The sequence below is a fragment of the Labrus mixtus genome, chromosome 11, assembly GCF_963584025.1.
Source record: "Labrus mixtus chromosome 11, fLabMix1.1, whole genome shotgun sequence".
Lineage (NCBI taxonomy): Eukaryota > Metazoa > Chordata > Actinopteri > Labriformes > Labridae > Labrus > Labrus mixtus.
The window spans coordinates 28,700,374-28,723,335 of NC_083622.1; the positions used below are offsets into that span (position 1 = coordinate 28,700,374).

The 22,962-nt window shown below is 40.5% G+C and overlaps 2 protein-coding genes across 2 annotated transcripts in view; one reads left to right on the top strand and one right to left on the bottom strand.

Moving 5' to 3' along the window:
• snap91a (synaptosome associated protein 91a) overlaps positions 1-13,737 on the top strand; it is a 51,293-nt gene extending 37,556 nt beyond the window's left edge. The window contains exons 16-29 of the mRNA XM_061051208.1: positions 123-200; positions 2,035-2,277; positions 4,202-4,282; positions 4,583-4,651; positions 5,010-5,129; positions 6,385-6,456; positions 7,624-7,842; positions 9,303-9,500; positions 9,594-9,612; positions 9,837-9,927; positions 10,212-10,301; positions 10,450-10,572; positions 10,747-10,848; positions 11,659-13,737. Coding sequence (XP_060907191.1) covers positions 123-200; positions 2,035-2,277; positions 4,202-4,282; positions 4,583-4,651; positions 5,010-5,129; positions 6,385-6,456; positions 7,624-7,842; positions 9,303-9,500; positions 9,594-9,612; positions 9,837-9,927; positions 10,212-10,301; positions 10,450-10,572; positions 10,747-10,827 — 1,484 coding nt within the window. The 3' untranslated portion in view covers positions 10,828-10,848; positions 11,659-13,737. The remainder of the gene's footprint in view (positions 1-122; positions 201-2,034; positions 2,278-4,201; positions 4,283-4,582; positions 4,652-5,009; positions 5,130-6,384; positions 6,457-7,623; positions 7,843-9,302; positions 9,501-9,593; positions 9,613-9,836; positions 9,928-10,211; positions 10,302-10,449; positions 10,573-10,746; positions 10,849-11,658) is intronic.
• Positions 13,738-15,354: 1,617 nt separating this feature from the next.
• On the bottom strand, positions 15,355-20,993 carry prss35 (serine protease 35). Its single transcript, XM_061051199.1, has 2 exons — positions 20,752-20,993; positions 15,355-17,779 (listed from the first exon to the last, which is right to left on the bottom strand). The coding sequence occupies exon 2, from the start codon at positions 17,758-17,760 to the stop codon at positions 16,486-16,488; it is 1,275 nt and encodes a 424-aa protein (XP_060907182.1). The 5' UTR covers positions 17,761-17,779; positions 20,752-20,993; the 3' UTR covers positions 15,355-16,485.
• Positions 20,994-22,962: the final 1,969 nt, after the last annotated feature.

The following is a 22,962-nucleotide window of genomic DNA, read 5'->3' on the forward strand; positions in this document are numbered from 1 at the left end:
TCCTGTCCATTCCATCTGTTTACTCATTTTTGTTCTTTACATCCATGTGTCTGTTGGTATGTTGGCCCCGGGTGTTATGTTTTGCGTTTGCGTTCCCGCTGTTTACGTCTGCAATACCCTAGATGCGTTTGCACCTTCCCCAGGAGACGGTCCTGCTGCCGTGGCTGCGGGTCCTGCTGCTGATGCATTTGCCGGATCTGGTGGGTGACAAAACAGCTTTTGGTGAAAGTGTGTGTCAGAGTGTATGGGTGTGTGTGTGTGAACGTAAAAGCTGCTTCTGCTTCAATAGGAGACAGTAGAAGAATCCTTAGCCCTCAGGGACCTACTGTCTCACCCCAAATCCTTCTCTACCGCCCCAGTCATGGACCCTCCTCTCCCTTATGTAAACTACTCTTTGACTGCTAATATTCTTCCAGTACTGCACTAAAAAGCCCAGTGCAGCTGTTAGATGTAGTTCAAGAAAGATACTGTTGGTAACTCTGATATTACTTGGTGATATGATGATGTTGCTAATCTTTGTCCAGCTATTTTACATCTTTCTTTCCCAATATGACAGTTTTTTTTCTCTCCTTGGATATGAACATGTTGCAGAACCAATGCAACTTTTTCTTGAAAATTTGTTTCATAACCTAAATGAAAAGCTCTCCTTTAGGCTATACTTAAAGGCTTTATATGTATATATTTATAACTCTGTGAGTCATGACTGTCTACAATGGGTGTAACACCCGAGTCCCACTGTCTGTGATGTTTTCAGAGTTTTCAGAGTCCTATCTTCAGTTTGTTTACATCGTCGGGACGGCGGCTGACTCCTCCCCTCACGTATAAAAGTTGTTTAATTGAGGGACTAGAGAAAAGAAGAATAACATACTGTACTCACTGCTTAACTGTGTTTCTAGATCACGCTCATTTCAGGTAAATTTACATGCAGTGTGAAGATACGAGCATAATAAAGATTGCTAGCATTAGCATGCTAACACAACAATGCAGCGCAAGTTGTTTTGGTTTCATGCTGGTGCTCAAGGGCGACATCTGCTGGGTCAAAAAATCGCATAGCCTTTAAGACAAAAACCATAGCAGTAAAACATACAGTTTTTATTAAACATGAATGAACTATATTCTGTGTCCATCCATGTATTAACTTATCTAAAAAAAGACAGCACGTTCAGAAAAACTTACACATTTATCAGTTTGCCTGATAAAGAGCTGAATCTAGCTAAGAAGCCAAACTAATGTTAGCAAGCCAAGGTGCTCAGTCTTTGGTTTCTATTAAAAATTCAAAGTGTGATATTTGTAGCTTTCAGAATACAGACTCATACATGTTTGTACAAAAGTTACAAAGTTGTAAGAGAGAGTAGAAATAGTACTAAATGCTACTAAAGCCGATCTAAATGTTACTGTTAGTGTTGCCTTGGTGAGTATCTGGCTAACACTGTATTTACATACATCTGTGTTAGTTGCTTGAATGAAGTGTCTTGATCAGCTCATTCTTCAGCCTTTGGACTGCTGGCCCTCACAGAAGATAAGCCTTACTAGCTTTCAGTCTGTGGAAACTTGAGCCAATTAGAAAGCAAGTTCTTTTTTCACCTGTATTAGCTACAATGCTAGCAGTCTGTTATCTTTTAACCGCTATGCTTACCAGTTAGCATCACTATAGCCCACAATGCACCAGGGTCAGGTAGAAGACTTCAGTGACCTCATCTTTAAAAATAAAACACATTTCCCAACAATTAAAATAAGAATAAATTAAATCCCACTTGTCATGGTATGGAGTTGTGTCGATCATATTAGCTAGATATGAGATTTGTTGCTGAAGAATGCAGTTCTCACTTAATGAGTGACCGTGTGCTTGGTTTTAGTTTCTCTGTTTCAAACTCTGATTTTAAGCTCTAAAGTGTCTTGCCTAACAAAAGTGCTTGTTGCTTTAACAAACCCGAATCCCCCCTCCCCTTTCCCTTCTTCTCTCATCATAAACCCCTCTAACCCCTCTAACCTCTCCAACTTCTCAACACCACCCCCCTGCTGCTGTTCCTGAAGACCCCTTTGCCACGACGGAGGGGAGTGCAGACATTGCTCCAGAGATGGATCTGTTCGCTATGAAGCCCGCCGACACGGGGGCCAGCGCCATCACCCCTCCCACCTCTAGTGAGGCGCCGACCATCATCGCCCCTATCGCTCCCCCCGCTGCCCCAACCCCTTCTTCCACCACCGCTAGCACAACCGCCACAGACACCACCACCACAGAGTCTGCAGCCGCCCCGACTCTAGATCTCTTTGGTGGTAAAGTCCTCTCGCTCTCATCATGCTTCTCACTGCATTGCCCTGCATTATGCCAATGATGATGCTGAAGGTTTTGATATCAATGATGACTGTATTGCTCGTGTTAGTGATGATGATGACCACAGTGACACCTATAATAACATGCTCAGTCCTATATTTCAGATCTTCTTTCTAATTTACATGATGCCTCCTCTTTAAATACAGATCATTTAATCAAGTTAATCAAGCATCTTGACCTCCTCTCCAAAACATAATTATATAAAAATGTGCCATAAAAGCCAATTGTGTGTGCTATTTTTATAGATAACCTATTTTCTGTCATTAAGGAGGTAAAATCCTGTGTTAAATCTCCATTGAGAAATCAGTTAAGATGAATTTGTTTTCATTACAAGAGGGGGCTCAACTTGATTTGATTCTTAACCTCATATTAACAGACATAGAGGGAAGAAAATTATTTTCTTCTTCTGCTTGTGATCACTAATTTAGACATTGACAGCTGAGAATGCTTTACCATATTAATGCACTTCAGTTAAAAGGGTTTATTGCTCAATTGCAGAATTTCTACATGTTTTTGGTTTCCTCTGGGTTATCTGAGACTTTAAATTACCCATACTGCAATACTACTCATTGTGAGATCCGAGACTGAGAACACCTTGACCCTGCACAAATTGTGTACATGATGAACTGATTTAAGGATGAACATATGGTATTCCCATGTTCCAAAAAACTTACATCCAGAACTTGTGAAATCCTTAACCACTTAAATGCTGTGGCTCTAGAGTTACCAGGACGCCATTATCTCCACAGCTTATAAAAATGGATAACTACAGAGTTTATACAGAAAGTCTTTGTCTTTTCTCTACTGCCACCAGCAGATGAAAGTGTTAAGTCACATCTCCAGACTCTAGCATTTTTACAGAAATCCACGTTTTCTAGAATATGTATCCTACCTCTTCATATGATCCACTGATTTTTTATCTGATGTCATGAGGTTGATATCTTTTTATTGGTGTGAACCGACCAACTATTAGATGTTTGGCTGTGATTTTTTGGCTTATTTAAGTTAAATGAAGCGCCTTCATCTGTTCAACATTTGTAATAAGTCTAAACTTTGCTGTTAAGTGCAAATTAGAAAAATGTTAGCCAGCTAAAAAGCAAAACCTACAGAAGCCCTAAGTGAACATGCATCCATATATTTTATTAACTTGTTTTTTCCCCAATGATAACAAGTCATTTCAATTTGTTTCTCAAGATCTGGAGTTATTTATCTTTTATCTCCAGAGACACAAAAGCACGGGACAAATATAGGCATAACTATCCTCATTAGTGTGGGGAATCTCAAGATGGCATGTTGCTGTTTGTCTTATTACAGTGTTTTCTTTCTCTAGATAGACAGAAAATGATCCTGTTCTGTTGAGATGATAAGATATAAAAAAAATCAGTTATATTCAGGAAACTAGCTTTGATATCCTGAGATAACATTGAAACAAAGTTAGGATCTTGAGGAAAAACTAGTATTTCTATCTCGAGATAATGAGATAAATGAATCGAGGTCTCCAGGTAACAACTGAACAGTAAATTAAATGTATATATGCATGTCCGCTTCAAGCTGCAGTAAAAACCTAATCTTGTTAACTAAACTGGAAAGCAAAGGATCCTGCTACTGTTAAGCTCTTAAATAATCTATGTTCAAATCCTTCAATTTTACAAAATGAAACAGGGATGCTGAAATTTTGCAATACACCCTTTTAAAGTTTGCACAGTTTCATTTTGCACCGCACTGACAGACACATTGCAGCTTAGCTGTTTAAGATTGAAATCTCTGCTCTCTCTGCTCTCTCTCATCTCTCTTCTTAACCCATCATTCTGTTTGCACTGGACTTGAAATCTGAATGTTCATTTGATTGTGTGTCCTTGTTCGTAGATATGCTTGATAAGCCTGAGCAAAGCCCTACCACAGAATCCAAAGCTGCTACCACTCCTAGCGTAGACCTTTTTGGTGCAGGTACAGGAGTTGATATCCATTTCTCTCTGTGTGGAACCTCTTCATATCTTCTGGTTACCATACGTCCACTCCTCTGTCAACTGTTTTATCCCTACACGTCTGTGGTTTGTGCCCCATAGTGCTATGAAAACTGTGCATGTTACCCACTCGTCCAGTCCTGGAGTGTTTTTTTTTTTTTTTTGCTGCTTTCTATCAACGCTGTATCTTTCTACTTGCCACGCTAATTATTTTCTTTGCTCCCCAACCTCCATGGTTTTCTTCTTTCTTGTATTCTGCCTCTCGCTTGCGTTGGTAAATTAGACCTTCCTGCTGTTTCGCGCGGGCCCTCTCCTTTGCCCGAACCGGCTCTGTCTGGGGACATTGTGACTGGTGAGTAAAGCTGCTTTGTCTTTCCTGCATCACTGTTTTCCCTTCCTTTACTTAAGAAGAGTGCAACCATCCTCAACTATATGAAGATTTTTTATTGGTGCTGGTGCATGCAAGCCAGTCCTGTACTTCAAAATGGTGCACACTTCAAGGATGTGGATACACAGTAAAGATGCCTGCTTCTTTCTCCTTCTTCCCCTCTGCATGTCTGCTAACCCTTTAGAGCAGGCTTAATAATAGTGCATGAAAAAAGCATTCTTTCTTTGGTTCTAAAGCTGCCAATGATAACTGCAGCCGTTGAGACTTGAGAGTAATTGAATCTCTTTCTTCTGCTTATGTCTCCGCCTGTCTCTCTGTTCAGACTCATTTACAGCTCCAGATCCTGTTGCTACTTCTCCAGTCACTGCTCCTGCTGCAGCTCCTGTCCCAGAGGCCTCCTCTCCACCCAAAGCAGAGCCGGCACCTGTCATTGACCTGCTGGGTACTGTACCTCAGAACACCTGTACACCTCTCTAAACAGCAATGTTTCCTCATAATATCAATTGTTGAATTTAGCTGTTTTTGTGCATTTTTTAATTCTACTCTCCTCTTCTGAGTATTTTTTTTAATCATCAACTGTTGTCACAGTAAGTGCAAGAATAATTGCCTGAACCAAGTGAGTTTGATTCTGTAGTTGTAGTGACAAACTGAAAAAGGACAGACAATTATCTAGTAGTTGCCTCCCCTTGTTATGAATGTAACTCAATTCTCAAGTCACTGGTGTTATATCAGGAAATAATCTTTTATGGCATGGCTCTAAATACTGCAATGTCTGACTGTCGCTTATTTGATCTAAACTTTTGTCCAGTTCATTCAAAGGTTGAAATTTGTGGTTGCAATTAAACATGTTTACAACTTTTGGATCACAGTGATAAGTGACAATGAGTTCTGTAGACATATGAAACTTCTTGGACAGACATCTGAAATGATGGTGCAGGCCCTAAAAACACAGAAAATAAATATAAATATTTTTTGTATTTTCATTACAAACAATGTATTGGATGGATTCATAGATAGATTGATGCTGTGAAGCATATTGATCAAATCAAAATGTGGAGGGTTTTTTTTATACTCATTTGTAATAGGACTAAAAATAATAACTACAGTTAAGATAACACAATTGTGCTTAAGTAAATCATAACATCTTTTAAACAGGAAATAAATCTGAAAAGCAACATGTCATAATCATGGAAGATAATTCATATGTTCAGGAAATTGTCTCATAACTGATTACCTGTTAAACTAAAGCCATTCACATTGGCTCTGGCGATATACTTTTTGATTAGTGCTAAAGGGTAAATGCTAGCTTGTGAGCAACCCAACTCAAATAAATTAGCCGAAATCAGTACAGCCAGGCTGCATGGCTGTACTTTTGTTTTGTTTATCATTTCCTCATATTTTGCACCAAATCCCATTCCATAATAAATCATGCAACATATAGGTATGAAATGTTCTTACGTTTTTAGAATCAGTATACTTTTGGATGAAAATATAACAACCCATCATGATCAGGAATCCTTGTCAATCTAAACCATCTTCTTTTTTCTTAAGTTCATGTGACATTTTATTTAATCTTTTGTGTTTATGAGAATAACCTTGTCTCTTACCCGCACCGTGTCCCAGTGTGTGGTCCAGGGCTGACTTCTTACCCCTTTCTGCCCTCCATGCTGCATTGTGGATTATTGGACTTCCTGCAGACTCTTTCAGTAGTCCTGCAGAGGAGACCCAAAGCTCTGCCCCTGGAGGGCCTGGAGATGACCTGCTGGGAGGTGAGACTCCTCTTACTGGTTTATTTCAATGGTAACCATTGGTGAATTGGAAAAGCTTAAATTACGAGCGAATATGGACAAGACAGCTGCTGTCTTGGGAAAAGTTTCTATGCCAGCTCTATTGTGAGAGAAATGTTTGATGCTGATTAATAAATGAGGCTTTAAGTAATCAACAATATCCATTTGTTAGATTAATAATGAAGCCAACTTGGCAGGACTGCTTATACTGCATTTAACTGCAGAGCCAAAATGGCCTCAGACTAATTAAGAAACGTCTATAAATGTGACATCACAGTGATGTCATATTCTTGTCCATCTATCACTCTCTTCTGTTGTCAGCCAAATACTTAATGACTAAAAAATGACTTTGTTCCAACCTTTGGCCTTATTTCTGAAAATGTAAGAACATTTTCAACACATTCAACATATGAGCACACAGACATCCTGTTTACATGTACACTAATATAAATACTGTATCTACAATGTTAAAATGTTGGACACGTACGTACTGTTTTCCTGCTCTTCAGTATTTTACATGTGTCTTGTTAGATGTCCTATGCCTACATTGTTATGCTGTCCCATTCTAATGTACAGGTAGTCCAATGTCTTGTGTTGTGTTGTCCTGCTGTTAGGTATCTTATGTGCATTGCTAGGTGTACAGTGTTTCTGTCTTGTTTGACTCTGTGTAGCATGTTGTCCAACTTTTCAGTGTTTTATGTGTGCGTCTAGATGTCTCATTTTAGTCCATGTTTTACTATTGCTGTCCTATATTTGCCCTGCTAAGTGTACAGTATTGATGATCTGTCTTAACATACCTTGTGTGTCTCTTGTGCTGACATTCACTTGCCCAGGGACTACAGCTAAACATTAGCCATGATGGCTAAACTGCTGCATTACAGACATTTTATGAATGTGTATTGTACCTGTAACTTTAAACTGTATAAATACATTTTTGAATTAAATATAATTAGTGGATATAGAAATATTCCTGTGTTTGCACATACATATTTTACCTTGGCCCTTCTTATTACTTTTTTGCTCACAGTAAACAAGACCAACAAATTCATTTTTGATATGTTTTTTTTTTTTCTCGTGGGATTGAGTTGGGTCTAAGTATAGTTCTACATAATAGATCACAGCAACAGTCCAGTCTGTTATCCCCCTTAGGCCTGATGTCCCCCACCCTGGCTCCCACTGCTGCCCCCGCTCTGGCTCCAGCCTTGGCTCCAGCTCTTGCTCCAGCCCCAGCCCCGCTGCAGAATGACCTACTTGAGTCAGGGTTTGATGCTCTGGGATCCCTGTCTTCTCCCACACCCCCTGTACTCGCAGCAGCACTAGAACCTGCAACCACCACAACAGCGCCCTCTGGAGGCTTTGATGCTTCAAGTAAGTGGATCATGGGTTGCAAAGATTTCTTTCCCCATTTATTGTCATGAATGTGAATGTTACAAAAATTAAAAAGTATTTGCACAGTAATCTGCTCTGGTTCATTAAAACTCTGGTCCTACCGTAACCATGGTTACCGTGTCCTGCTCAGAGCTTAACTATTGCATGAATGACACACTGACATGTGCTGCTGTCACTATCCTCCTTATTTCTGCTGTTTGCTCAACTCTTTAGCACTGCTGCCTCTCTTGCAATAATTTTCTCTCACTCTCTCTTGAACGCCCCACATCTTTTGAAATGCTGTGCTATCTCCGCCTACTCACCACACCCCTTTCTTTAATCTGGCTTTTCTCTCTCTCTCTCTCGCTCTCTCTCTCTCTCTTTTTTACTCTTACTTTTCTATGCTACACACATCTTTCCAACCTTCTCCACCTTCCTTTCACTTTGCTGGGTCATTGCTTGCTTCTTCTAATCTGTTATTGGTGAGTTTAACCACTCAGTGATGCATATGCAGTTTGGACAAGTCTTCCTTCAGTGGTCCTCTATACTCGCATGCTGCAATAGACCCCTGGTCGCTTCCTGCCTGAGACAAATAACTGTATTGTTCTTTGTTTTATGTCAAATGCATCTTTATTTGCCCTTGCTCTTGAAGTTACCACTTGCCATCAAGGCCAATGTGTGCATCAGAGTTTTCAGGTTTTCATTCTAAGTCTTAAATGCCAAAACATCACCTTTCAATGACATAACTGTGCTACAGCATTATATAAAATCCAATAATCTGTGGTTACAAACAACGAACATGTGTTCACAGAGCATGACATGTTCATGTGGGTATTGCATAGGCTATGAGTATCGGACCATTCATTAACAGTTAACTGAAAGTATGGGATCAATGCTTAAACTAGTCAATTAAAGGCAATGACAGAATGGATGAAATCATTTGATAAAGCCTTTTAATAAATGGTTGTAATAGTTATTGGATAACGGTGGACTATATTTATAGTTTACAATTAACTCAAAGAAAGAGATTTTGAACATTACAAGTGATCTTGATGAAAAGTTATTTGGGTGCTTTGTACACCGTTTCCCTGACTTTTCACAACACGATGCTTCTGTATCGCCTGGTTGGAATATAGACCTGGAAACACACCAAGATGCCACCTGGTTCAAAACCAGGGCTGTGACTTAAACCAGCAAGTGGAAACTCCAGAGATGGACAATGTAAACTGGCTGAGCAACTGGCCAAGTGCTTGCTGTAATTGAATGCTCAAATACATTTTCACTACAGCACTAAATTGTGCATGCATTGCACAGCTGACTAATGATGCTGTCCTGGCTAGACTGTCCCCTTCACTATAACACCCTGTCATACCTCTGCTCGAGTCGTAGCTAGAATAGGGATTTGTTGGATTTTAATCTCTGTTTCACTGATTTCCTGCTTTTGCCACTCTCCCCTCAAGTGTTTGGTGGATTAGGTGATCTGCTGATGCCAGCTGTAACACCTCAGAGCACCGGGGGGAGCTCTGGTGGAAGCACAGCAGGAAGTATGGGAACTCCTGTTGCAATGGGAGGCACTGCAGCCGCTCCCCCCGCCACACCACCTCCTACCAAAACCATAGGGGGAGACCTGGACTCATCTCTGGCCAACCTGATTGGAGGTGGGCTTTATAGCTTGTCTTGTTCAGAGCTCAGCTATTTATGACTAAAAAATGTAGTTGTAAATTAATTTCTTTCTTTCTTTTTCTATTCAGACCTTGGAGTAAAGAAAAAGTAAGTGTGCATTTCAATGAAAATAATGATTTGTATTGTATTAGAGAAATTCACATAAATTCTCTTTGGTGAATGACTGGAAACAATCCTGTATAGCTTCATAATTAAATTGATTTAAATTGTATTTGACAGTGATCAATCTGTCTCTCTGTGTGTAGATTCCTACTGGTCCCATCCTTTATAATGGGATGAGTCTGAGGTGTAACGTTTTTGATCTCCTTTAGGGACCCGCTGGGTGAGAAGAAGCTGACAGGAGGTGCTAACTGGACGCCAAAGGTAGCTCCCACAAGCTGGGGAACACCAGGAGCCCCCATGGTAAGACCCGCATGGACATCAAAATCCCCATCTTGAGGAAAGACTTCATCAGAAATGGAAATTATGCAAAATAACTTTAGAGTGCTACCTATACACACAGACTTACGCTATAGCTATTAGCACACATCAAAAACATCACAAAATACATTATTTGTGGTTTTTCATTACTGCAACCATAATGCTAACAATTAAATTATAGAAGTTCCACAATCTGTGGCTCTATGGAAACTATCTGAATTAGATTCAGGATTGTCTTATACATATTCTTCTTCCTGTGTCTCCAGACTGGGGCTGCCCCTGGAGCTCCTGGTGCACCAGTAGCCGCTGCACCTGTCATGGTGCCACCAATGAGTGCACAGCCTGGCTTTGGCATGGTGAGTGTTTTATTTAATTGAAAAACATCTTTATTTTTGCTGTGAGCCTGCAAATCAAAAACTGCATTTGCTGTGATCACAAACACATACTATTCAGATTATCTCAGAGCTGTATGGTGATTCACCATCATCACCAATCCACTTTCAGCCTCCTGCAGGAGGACCTGGAGCTCCCTTGATGCAGCCAATGATGGGACAGCCCATGATGGGACAGCCCATGATGAGACCTCCCTTTACTGGGGTGGTTGGAGCTGCTGCACCAGGAGCACCGGTAACCACCACTAACAATTTATATTACCTGCAATTCCCTGTAGTAACCCACTTGCTTGCCTTAGTATACAATTCACATTCAAAAGATTATTGACAAACTTAATAAATGCTGTATAACGTTTCTGTAGCTATTTTTAATGCTTTTCTTATGAAACCTGTATTCCCTTTTTCTTAGCTCTCTCCAGGACCTGCAAGCCAAAGTGCGAAGAAACCCAAGGACCCTTTGGCAGAGCTCGACCTCAAGGACTTCTTATAATGCCCCAGGTGAGAGTTCAGGGTACATACAGGGTTTTTTGGGGGGTTTTTTTTACTACATGAACTCAAAATAAGCTAGGCATGTTTTCTTTTATGTTTTTAAAGGGACAGAAATAACATCTTAATTAAAGGCTTTATATGTGATTTTTCACACTTAAATGTAATATAAATCAAGTATATCCTCTGAAAATAACTCTGTGAGTCATGACTGTCTACAATGGGTGTAACACCCGAGTCCCACTGTCTGTGATGTTTTCAGAGTTCAGTTTCAGTTTCAGAGAGTCCTATCTTCACTTTGTTTACATCGTCGGGACGGCCGGCTGACTCCTCCCCTCACGTATAAAAGTTGTTTAATTGAGGGACTAGAGAAAAGAAGAATAACATACTGTACTCACTGATTAACTGTGTTTCTAGATCATGCTCATTTCAGGTAAATTTACATGCAGTGTTAAGATACGAGCATAATAAAGATCACTAGCATTAGCATGCTAACACAACAATGCAGCGCAAGTTGTTTTGGTTTCATGCTGGTGCTCAAGGGCGACATCTGCTGGATCAAAAAATCACATAAAGCCTTTAATTTTTTTAATAATTAAGATTTAAGAAAGTCCAATTTCAGGCTATTTTACAGCACTTCATCAAGTGACAGGGGCAGACTCCTTTCAAAGCTCAAGTCCTCATTTGCTAATTTGTAGCCCTCATCACTTCAGCTTAAACAGGTAGTGTTGTTCAGTGTTGGGATAGTCTGATATTCTCTGTTGTGCAGCTGGTGGCCTACAGTCCGTATGAAATCATGAACACGACCTGACTCTTTTTTGTTTCTATGTTCCAGCTTTTGTTTTCTGGAGCAGGGCCCTCTGCCCTGTTACCTGGTGTCTGTTAACACCTCAGGATGCCAGCCATGATCAGCTACTCAACCTTACAAGAGCCTCTTTTATCCACCCCCGCCATCAACACCCCACCCGTCTCCTGTGTGATGATGTTGTAGCACAAACTGTGAAAGTGAAACATAGCTGATTATTATGAGGAAAAAAAATACAAGCGTGTGCTTATGTAGATGTACTAATCTTTTGTCAAAAGAAAATCACTCCAAACCCCGACAAAAACCACACAAATGAGGTGAGTGAACGTGAAGGCGTATGTGTTTAGATTCCTTATTTAGTGTTGAGTTGAATGGAATTGCTTTGGTTGTCCTGAGCTCCATCCCATATGTGTTCTGCCTCCTTATGAAGGGGGAGGAGCTCTCTTTGTCGATCTCTGATTGGATAGAAGTGGTAAACAAAGCCCTGATAGATTTTCAACAGAAGATGTTGACGTGTGGTTTACAGAAAGGCCCTCTTTGATGTGCTGTACATAGGTTTCTCTGGCGAGGATTATGTATCTATTCTGTGTGTCTGTTGAAGAGAAATATAAATGTGAATCTGACATGAAATTGTAAGAAGTTGTGTGAGTATCCTTCCTTTTCCCGTCATCTTTTGAAAGTGTTTAAAAACAAAAATGAATACGGCTATATGATCAGTTTTCTGTATATTAACTTCTATATGGGCTTCTGAATCATACCAGACCAAGAAGTGATCCTTTTCTTGATTTTTCTACTCATTTTTCTATGTTCCTTTTTTGTCCTTTTGTCCAATGTTATTTCTATGTGTTGTTGCTCCTAGATCTATCCCTCAAACTGCTGTCGATATGTGCTGGCAATGCTATTAAAGGACATATCTTACAACTTCCTACGGTACAGAAGGCTTTGGTTATTGATCACAGAGGTTCACTCAAACTCTCCGTCAGTGTAACTGTACAATGTCTACCTACAGATTTGACACTACCCATGTGGTTATGTTTGTTGCCTGTGCTTTCATCGTGATTATGACCAGGTCAGTATGGTTATTTCTGTATTTAGAGTAAGTTATTTTATTGTTGTATCAAACTCTGTGTTCAGACCAATCAAACCAAAACTTAAACGTCTTTCATGCTGATGTGTGGTTTGAGTGGCAATTCAGATTTCAAAGCATTCAAAACTCAAAAAATCAGGAACATATAGGTGCCCTGCATAGTTTGCGTCTAAATAACGTTCTGTTTACATTCACTTTTTATCACAGAATAACATTTTTTGTATCCTTTAGCTTAACAAACGTGTTAAATAAATGTATGGTCTCATAAAACATGAGAAGACGATTCATCCTGAAAACTTTACATCAAGTGTTTACAAGCAGAGGCCTGCTCATCCAACATTGCATCATGGCACTATTTGATGTCTAAAAAGTCGACAGGGTACCTTTAAATTCCATATTGTTAACCTGTTGTTTCAAGTGCAGTTGTACAAAATGAGATAAAGTAACTGTTTCAATCTGCACTGATTTAAGCATGAACGGATTTATTAAAAGTCACGTTTGATTGCTGTCTGAACATATGCTCTGCTCAAGTTGTTTTATTTGATTGTTGCTGACCTTTGGCCAATTGTGAATTGAACAGTAAACATATTGTTAGCGGCCACATGGGAGTGATGTGTACATTGTGTAAATCAACAGGAAGCCCCTGTGCATCCAGCCATAATCTTGTTTCCCAAAGCATCCTAACAGAGGCCCCTCTGTTCCTGCACACTTGCCATAAATTCAACATGTTCATATGCATTTGGACAGCTGTATACCACCGGAGTCTCAAGTCCTGTGCTGTAAATCAGACTAATGTAAAGTTTACTCAGTGTTGTCATTTCTATGGACTGAATAAGCAATTGGTTGTGAGAAAATGTTGTGATTCCGAGAAAAAAATGGGAGATAATTGACATTTTTCATGGCTGAATTATTAAAAATGTATTTTTGTTTAGTTGTAAATTCATTTTATTTTTTGAGGACCCTCCCCAGTGCATGTAAGCCCTTTGAGGTGCAATAAATTCTATGACCGATTGAACTGCCAACGAAGGCTTCTCTTTTCTTCCACATCTTAAAGTTTATAGAATTGTCAGAAGGGGAACTACTTACATCCCACCACAGCTTTAGGAAAATCACCACTGATGACAGAGGCCCCATTACCAAACCTTATCTTACCCTAGGGCCCTGTTTCTTTAAGTGGCCAAAAGCCCCACAGTGTGTGTTGCTTAGTTTCTGGTCGCATTGGGAATATGGACTCCTTTTATTAGATAAAGACAGCTGAAGAGAGACATGAAATGTTGGGAGGAGAGAGTGGGCCGCTGCTACGAGGACCATAGCCTCCGTACATGGGCTGGGTAACATAACCACTAGGCTATCCAGCGCCCCATGAATATGGACCTATTAATATCAAATTCACTGTGTTATGTTTGAGAACTTGGTTTTCTTCAGATATCCTGTTTATTGCTCTGACCTTTTTTTTTTTTTTTTTTTACTTATTACAACTAACTGATGCCCAGTACACCTGCAGTCAGTAGTTATCCTTTAAGTAAGGGTGCACCGGCTGTGTTCATACCATAGACCTGGACTGTTATATTGATGTTTTGGTAGATGTTTTGGTGGATGGCCCCATCATCTGCTGCCGGAATGCAAGATTGACATATTATCACGTTACAAAGATTTAATTTAAATAAAAATGAAATGGAGCAACACTTTGAAATTTATAATTGCAAAATTCCCTCAGATATTCAATTTCCCTTATTTTGTCATTTGAAATACCTATCTTTTTGGCCTCTTATTGCCTCTATACTCAACAGCTTACCATTTCTTTGTCTGCAGCAGTTGATGTGTGTGCAGTGCATGTATGGTACAGTGAGTTTATCGGATATTCTCACTGAAAATAGATGTCTGCTGTTGAATCAGAGGAGTTGCTTGTCAACCGGCAAGGGAGGCAACTGCTTGGGGGCCTGAGCCAGTAGGGTGCACTCGAGGGCTGACAAACTTTTGTTTGTCAATGAAAGTTCCCCCTGAGGAAATGAAGAATTTTGAAAAAAGAAAGCTGGACAGGTAAGTGGAGCAGATTATGATGATTCATTATAATAGTTATGGAGTGCTGCTAGTCTATCTTTAACTATGGGTAAGAGAAACTGGAACACAACTTCTGCTATCATTAAATCATGGTGTTTGTTCTTTGACGTTAACTTATCTAGCAGAGCAGCCTCCAGTTTAGTGTGTCTGTGTTTGTGTGCTCTGCTGGCCGAGTCGAGTAAGACGTGGGGAGACTTGTTGGTCGCCGTTTGAGGTGCCTCATTTAATTTTTGTCTAGGGCCTCAACAGACTCACCACTGTGTCGAATATGTTGCTGATGAGAAAATAGGAGTTAAACAGTAAAGAAGTTGCAAGTAAAAAGCACTTAAAAGCTTCATAGAACATTAGAGCTGAAAGAAACTGCAGTGTAAAGGCATGCTCTGAGGGTTTATTACTATAAAAGAGAGCTTTATCGTTGTCATTAGGTATTTGAATTATTATCATAAAACAATTCTGCAAGACAAATAGAATAATCCCCCAAACGGTCTCATGACGGTTTTAACCACATTCCAGAGTATGGTAGAATATTTGATGTAATCAGAATTAGTTATGGACACACACAAACATACAGACACAGACAAATTGTAATCTTGGTTTAATGGTTGGTAGACTCCAATCCGCCTCATTATAGTCAGGTATTTGGTATTCAAAGGATACTCATATGTGGTTTGAAACATAAACAACATGAAAGGATATTTAAAAAAAACATCACATCCCAGATATAAATATGTAAGCATATAACAACATTGCTTTTACAATCTCATTTTACCCTTAAAATTAGAGAAATCTCAACAGCTCAAGTAAATGGTTAAATGGGTCATTAACACAACCCATAAATGTAGCCTGACATTAAATACATAGCTCCCCTCTAGGCTGCCAAAAATATATTTTGAGAAGCCCACGAACAAAATGTTTATAATTCCATAAATTAGCACCACGTCTTCTGGATGAGCACCGATATAGTTATGTGCACAAAAATGTGAGCACATTTCACTGTGTTGCAAGAACAGAGAAAGGTTAATGTGAGACTCACACTTCAAAAAAAATCCTCTGATTAAAATCCTTAAACTTGTTTTCTCTATTTGGACAGAAGAATAGACTTTTTAAAGGGTATTTGTAAAAACAAAAAAAAATAATTTCTAGATATACACAATGCAAAAACACCAGCTTGATCCATATAATGTTTAAAAAAAACAATTACCTCAATATTTCAAGATTGATCACTTTCAAAAGAAAAATCATCTAGTTGTCCTCGGTCTTTTGCCAGTCTCTCCATACAAAGCCTAACTGAAACATAAGATGAACTACCCAGTCTTTCCTCACAAACATTTGACTTTGCACACTGTTTTATCCAAAAACATGATATATTAAAAAAGAGTCAAAATGGAAAGCAAAATTGCAGATCTGAATGATCTAAAAAAAAAAATACAGAACAATAGCCTACAAATATTTTTTTTCTCAATTATTTTTAGCAAATAAATTAAAAAAGCTGAAGAGCCACAGGTCTCTTGAGTCTGTATGGCTGTTTATGAATTGTGTACATGTGTGTGTGTTTGTGTAGATCAGTGTTTGTGTAGTCACTGGGAGGCACAGGAGGTGAGGTGGGAGGCAGGAAGAGGAGAGGCAGTCGTTGGGCCCCAGGGAGGTGATGACAGGTGGGAGTAGTCAGGGTGTCCCTTGTATAAAGAAGGGTCTGAGGGTTTGGTGTTTTAAGCTACCCGGCACTCGCTCGAGTCCCCGTGGACCCAGTAGCAGATCTGAGCATATTTAAGAGGAGTTATCCTCACTGCCACATTGTAATCCTGCTGCGTCCCGTCCCCGTTTACATCCACCCACTGATGACCAGAAAACACCCCAATGATCTTCCTCGTCCACTTCTTCTTGCCAGGCTCTTTGAGGCGGATGTAGACTCCTGAGCCGCTGGAGCCCGGTTTGGCATCACAGTGCTGATACAACAAATCGTTGGACTCATCTGAGACGGAGCAGAACCGGTACACCAGGTTTCCAGGCCGGTCGTCATCAAAGCCAGAGAAGTGGATCCGCCCAGCAGGGAGCTTCTTCAGGGAGGGGATGACACCCAGATCCATGTGCTTGACCTTTGGGGCCTTCTTCAACTCCAGAACAGCGTAGTCATAATCCGCAGCGAGTCCGTCAGACACACCTTTGAACCAGCCCTTAGGGACCTGGGTCTGCTTGACCCTGGTCCACCTGAATGAAGGTTTCTCAGACTCCGCACTGCGACGACTCCGTCTCTTTCCACCTCTCTGTTTTCCTTTTCGTTCTCCTCTACCACCATTGTCTTCCTTCTCCTCCACTTCCTCTTTGCCTTTGTCTTCCTTTCTCCTCTTGCCCTTTCCTCGCCCTCCTCTTCCCTTGCCTCCTTTCCCTCGTCTGGACTTCTCCTTTAGAATACCAACACGAAGTTTCTGCACGCCATCTAGATAATCCTTTCCGTCATGGATGCAGTGGGCAGCAGTCAGAACATGCTTGGGTGACACAAGAACTCCAGAGCATCCAGTTGAGATCTTCACAGAGGTGGAGAAGGGATATTTGGTTGAAAACTGCTTGTCAGAGATGGTGAAGCGGGTATCTGTGCCGTACACCTCTCGTTTGCGACGTGAACTGGACGAGATGTTCCCGGACCATGCAGTCACCTCATTGAGGCCCTGCACAGAAACAGAGGTATATGTGCGCGTTCCGTTCTCGTAAACAGTCTCGTAGGACAGGAGCTGTTCAAGGTCATCCAGAGAAGTGGCGGGGAGGCGACGCTGACACTCAATCCCACAGGTCCCACTCAGCTCAGACTGAGGACGAGCTGAGAAGTTTGGGCTGCTGAGAGGCACGGTGCGTCTTTTCCTAACCAGAGGGACCTTCCACTGTGGCCAGGTATACTCATCCTGCACTGCATTCCCCTCAGCAGCAACAGCCACAACCACAGCGAGCACCGTCAGCGGGAGCAGGACACACAGGGGTATGGGGCCCATCGTTAAGTCGGGCCTGGCTCTGAAATTTAAAGAATAGAGATAGTACTTAGGGAAACTTTGCAAAACAGCAGAATTAGAAAGAAACTTACATATAACTGGATATATATATAAATAGGATATAGCTGGGAAATAACAAGTCAAGTTCTAATGCTTCATCTGGTGCCAATAGCAGTTCAAGGTTTTCAATAATCCAGCCAAATAGATTTGTGTTTACTGGATGGATTGCAGCAGACATTCGTGGTTTCCAGCTGATGGACCCCATGACTGTGGTATGAGACTGACAATTCTGAAACCACCACCATGAGGTTGACATTTGAGGTTATGAGTGAAATGTTTCAAAAACTACTGGAAGGACTGTCAAGATATAAGAAACGTTTGTACAAATCAGCCCACACATTTATGCCTGGAAAAATGGTAAGCTAGCTTTATGATAATGAGTATTCCCAAGGTTCTCAAATGTAGCCTACATTTTGTATAGTCCTTTGTAGCATATCTACATCCTCACACGCTCAACTCAGATGTAACAAACATTATACTTTCCCCAAAACAGCATGCTAGCTTGGTGACATTAGCATGTAGCACAATGTCACATTGTCCAGTAGTGCAATAAATAATAGCTACACAGAGCTGCTAGCAAGGCTTTGTACTCTGACACTAATTTCAGCCTGCTACTAGTACTACCTATCTGATAGGTCAGCATCCTCATTACAGTTTTACATCATAAGTGAGTTGTTTTTAGACACTGTTGAGCATATGATACCAGGGAGCATATACAACTTTGTATTGCAGACAGATGTTCTCATTTAAAATCTGAAAGTCTAATTTTTAAAAGCACATCAGACATGTAAAACATATTTGACATCCCTGAACTGAGAAGGTTTTATATTTAATCTTACATTTTGTGTCTCTTTTTCAAGAAAAACAGCCACAGGGAGGCAGTATACCCAAGAATATAAGAGGCAGCCTCACTGCCTGGAGAACTAAAGAATCTCAGCAGTCTGTGGCATCTCAACACACTGAGGAAACTCCACTTTCTTAAAGAGCTTAAATCCTCAAAATGCTCAAGTTTGCAGAAATTGATTGGCATCATAATTTGAATAATGTAGTAGCAGTGTGTAGGCTATGGAATATTCTTGAGATCACAAAGAATTTGTCTTGAGTCGATGCATTAGCTGTGTGGTTAAGAGGAGATTTATGTCCTCTAAGTGTTACTGGAGGCTGTGGGCAGCGAGGAGGAGAGGATGAACCCCGATCCTCTGAACAGGCTGAGACAGTGGCTTGGAGGTTTGCCACAATGGTTAACCTTCTCCTTCAGTAATGACCATATCTGGTTTCCTAAGCTTCGCTCCATTCCTTGTCCATGCATACAAATGACATCAAGCATAGAGACTGTGCTGGCTGCAGACAGCCTGCTACTTCATGCTTTCTTTCATGGGCTAGATATTTCCGATAGTCCTGATAACCATCTAAAAAATGTTTAAAAATGTAATAGTTTCATCAGACCATTGCTTAACTACAGAGCATTGTGTAATCTTGGCTGTGGTGATACAGTCCCACAGGTTACTTCCAGATACAAGGAGTGAAAATCTTTTTGATGCTGTTCACTGAGGAGCTTTGGAGCTGGAGTGCAAATCCAAAAGATTTTTTTCCTGGGGGCAGTTTTCATTACAGCTTTTTGAGTTGTTCAAATTATGTTTGACAGACAGGCTCGTGTTTGGGGTATCAGAAACCTTTAGGGGGCAGTTTGCTTGTCAAGGGTTTTTACATTCCATTTAAATTAGATGGAACTTCAGCATGAAAATGAGAAATTGCCTGGTTTGGAAAAGCTCTCATGAGACTCAGCTCTTGACAACATCATCTGTGGACCATCATCCACATTAGAGATATTGCCTGACCCGTTTCATATTAGAAACTACATATTCCACTGTAAGTGCATTGTCATCCAAGTGAGTTGGGACTGTTTGGCTGACGTTTAGCACACAGTATCCAATAAAACATACCCAGTGGCCAACATCTAACCAGTCCCCGAACAGACTGTAATAAAGTACATCCCACAAAAGCTGTGAAACAGGCCCAATAAATGAGAATACAAAAATGACCCTCATATTCTGTTGAAATTCATACTCCCACATCCAGACTGAGACATAACACAAATCCAGCTGAAAGCCTGTAATTATTCAGCACAGAGTGGAAACTGATACGCTGCCATGATGGCTCTTGGTCTAAGAAGGTGCTCATTTGAACTTTTTTTTCCGCTGCAGTCGGCTGAACAAGAAGCTGTGCCCTTGCCACCCCTCTGAGGAGGGAGTCCCAGGAAGAGGCCCCTAGGAGCAAAGGCGACCAATGGATGGCGCTGTGGAGCAACTGAATCTCCAACTCAATGGCATTGACTTTCAATTGCTGTAAAGTTCAACAGTAAATAAATAAATAAAGGCTGATTTCACCGTTTTTCAACTATTTTGAAAAGGAACACAGCTTCCATTGTTCTATTAAAAAAAGGTTAAATTAAGAAAATTCGCCCACATAATGTAGACTAAAGATAAAACTTGAAATATTTAAACAACACGTCTAAAACGTGTAGTTTCCACAACAGCTCACTGAATAAGGTTTAAATTAGATGTCCAAAGCTACTAGAAACAAAACGCTTTTTCCCAACAAAAAAATCGACTATAGGCTATGTAGAAAAGCAAATTAAAATATATCACTTAATTAAAAAGAATAGATTTCTGATGCATTGATTGCAAAGAGTAGGCAAACGTCTGTAAAATGATTCAAAATATGGCCTGGAGAGAAATAAGGAATGTTGTGCACCTTCAAGACTTCAAAATTCGATAAAATCTCCCAAAAGGAAAATAATCTACAACCCAAGAAAATAAAAAAAATGAAACAAAAAGGTTCTAATACGCGACCTAAAAGCATGCATAAATGAACATATTTCTACCATTGAAGCATTGATAGATCATCATAACTTTGTGAAAGACAGAGGCGTACCTGCTCGCATCCGATTGATGGATATGCCAAATCCGCTGTGTATTGTTTGTTTTCCGGAGAAATATACAAATATGATCCCAGTGGAAAACAAACGGGGGTTAGTGCATCCCAGACGTCCTGGTATCAGCAGGGAGACGGCTCCTTCTCCTCATCGCTTCTTCAAAGAGGCTGAGAGAGAGAGTCACAGCCCGGACGCTCCGCGCAGCCTGCACTTGATGCTGAGGAAGGAGGGAGGGAGAGAAAGAGAGAGAAAGGAGGGATGGAAAAAAAGGATCTGAAAAGGTCTTTTTTTCCCCCACTTGTGACAAAAGCTTGGGTGGGACCAGACCAAGCGATTTAACTAAAAGCTGAACTGGGTGAAGTCAGCGGTCCATTGAGCAGTGTGCTGCTGTCTGTGAGCGGACTGTGAGGGAATTAGTTCCACAGCTCCTTACAATGGTTTCTCAGGCGTTTCAATTTCGAGCCATGTGAGAGCCTCAACATCTGCAGCATCTTTATTCTACAAGTCTAGTGAAGTGTTACACAAGGGCTTTAGCTTGCCTTATTGTAGAATCATATGTTGCCTGAAATAAACGTGAACATCATTGTCAACAAATTAAAAGTAAAGTTAATTGAATATATTGTTTTGGTTTGTGTACATATATTATGTTGCTTAGTCTAAAGCCTTGCAATTGATATTTACTCCAGCACAGAGTTGCTCCAGAAAGAGTTGACTTTCCTAACTTGTAAAACTCAGTCATAGGCTATCTGAAATATTGCCTGGGCAACTTGTCACTTGATTTTCTCATGTCAAAATATGATGTCCAGCACTGCAGCTGGATACAGAGATTATGGTCAGATACTCCTGTCGCCTTACACATAGAAAAGGTTTGGGCTGTATGGAGTAATGGTCCTCTGACCTCTTTCTTACTCACAAACCTTTTCAAGCTTGTTATCTCTATCTCCAAATGATGCTGACTCATATGATATCACTTGACGCATTTGACTTTCTACAACTGCCTCTTACAGAAGGCTTTATGCAACTTTTATACCAAAGTGATAATAGTCAGAAAACTGGGTTATAATTGCCTATACTGCAACAGCGGTCTTACAAAAAGCTAAGAATGTGAATGGATGGTATTAAAAGCTTAAGTCCCATACATGCAGAAAGACCCCTTTTCTGAGTTATTGTTATCACTGGTGATATGTTATTACTTTTATATTAAACATATCGGTGCATGGAAACAGTCAAGGACATTACCTGAGTTACTGTATTTCCGCTTGTGTTCTTATGTTCTGGTGTAGCTCACAACTCAGATTTAAATACAACATTTACAGGGTCACTCAGGGTCACAGACAAAACTCCAGAAGCACTTACTGAAAGACATCAACATCAATATGTAACAGAAAGAGAAAGGCAGTCATTCTGTAGTCCATATGGAGCAATATATCTTTAGAGGATATACAGAATATGAATATCTTCATGGAAAGTCTCACAGAAACTGTTGTGCAAATAACCTTTTTCTGTCATTGTAATCAGAAGTCATGGACTGAGAGACCTACTCAAATCCTTTTTGTGTTTAGTCTGCATTATGCAAGGATAGTACCAGAGGGAAGAAACCGTGGGCCCCTGGCCGACAGAGGAAGAATGCCATGGTGAGTAGCTGAAGTCTCAATGAGCCAGGAAAAGACATGGAAAATATGCGTGTAATGAGGGAGAGAAAAAGAGAGAGGGGAGGAGAGATAGTGATGATACACATCTGGCTGAAACAGGAATGAGGGATGCAGAATGTCAACGTGATGTGAAACCGATCTTTGAGTAATCACTTCTGTCACTCACTTTGACTTACAGCAGACTACAGACCAGTTCTAGTGATTTCAGCAAAGTGCTTATGAGCCGACACCTGTTCCTGAAGCTGTGTGTGTTTGGATGTGAGAGAGGGGAGAGGGGGGGAGAGAGAGAGATAACAGAGGAAAATGAGACTTGGGTGGCCTGCACACCTGACCAGCATTTTAAGGATCATAGTGGATGCTCATCCATGTGGGTGGTGATCACACACTCGTGTGCTCGTGTATACCCTACATAGACTACTACATCTACAAATCTTGATGTTTTCTAAGCAATATGGGGAAGAATAAAAGGTCATCATTCCTGAGCTGAGCAGTACCTGAGCAGTGATTACGTGCTACGTACTACGGGTGAGCGTATTGCATCATTTCCTGTTCTGTTCT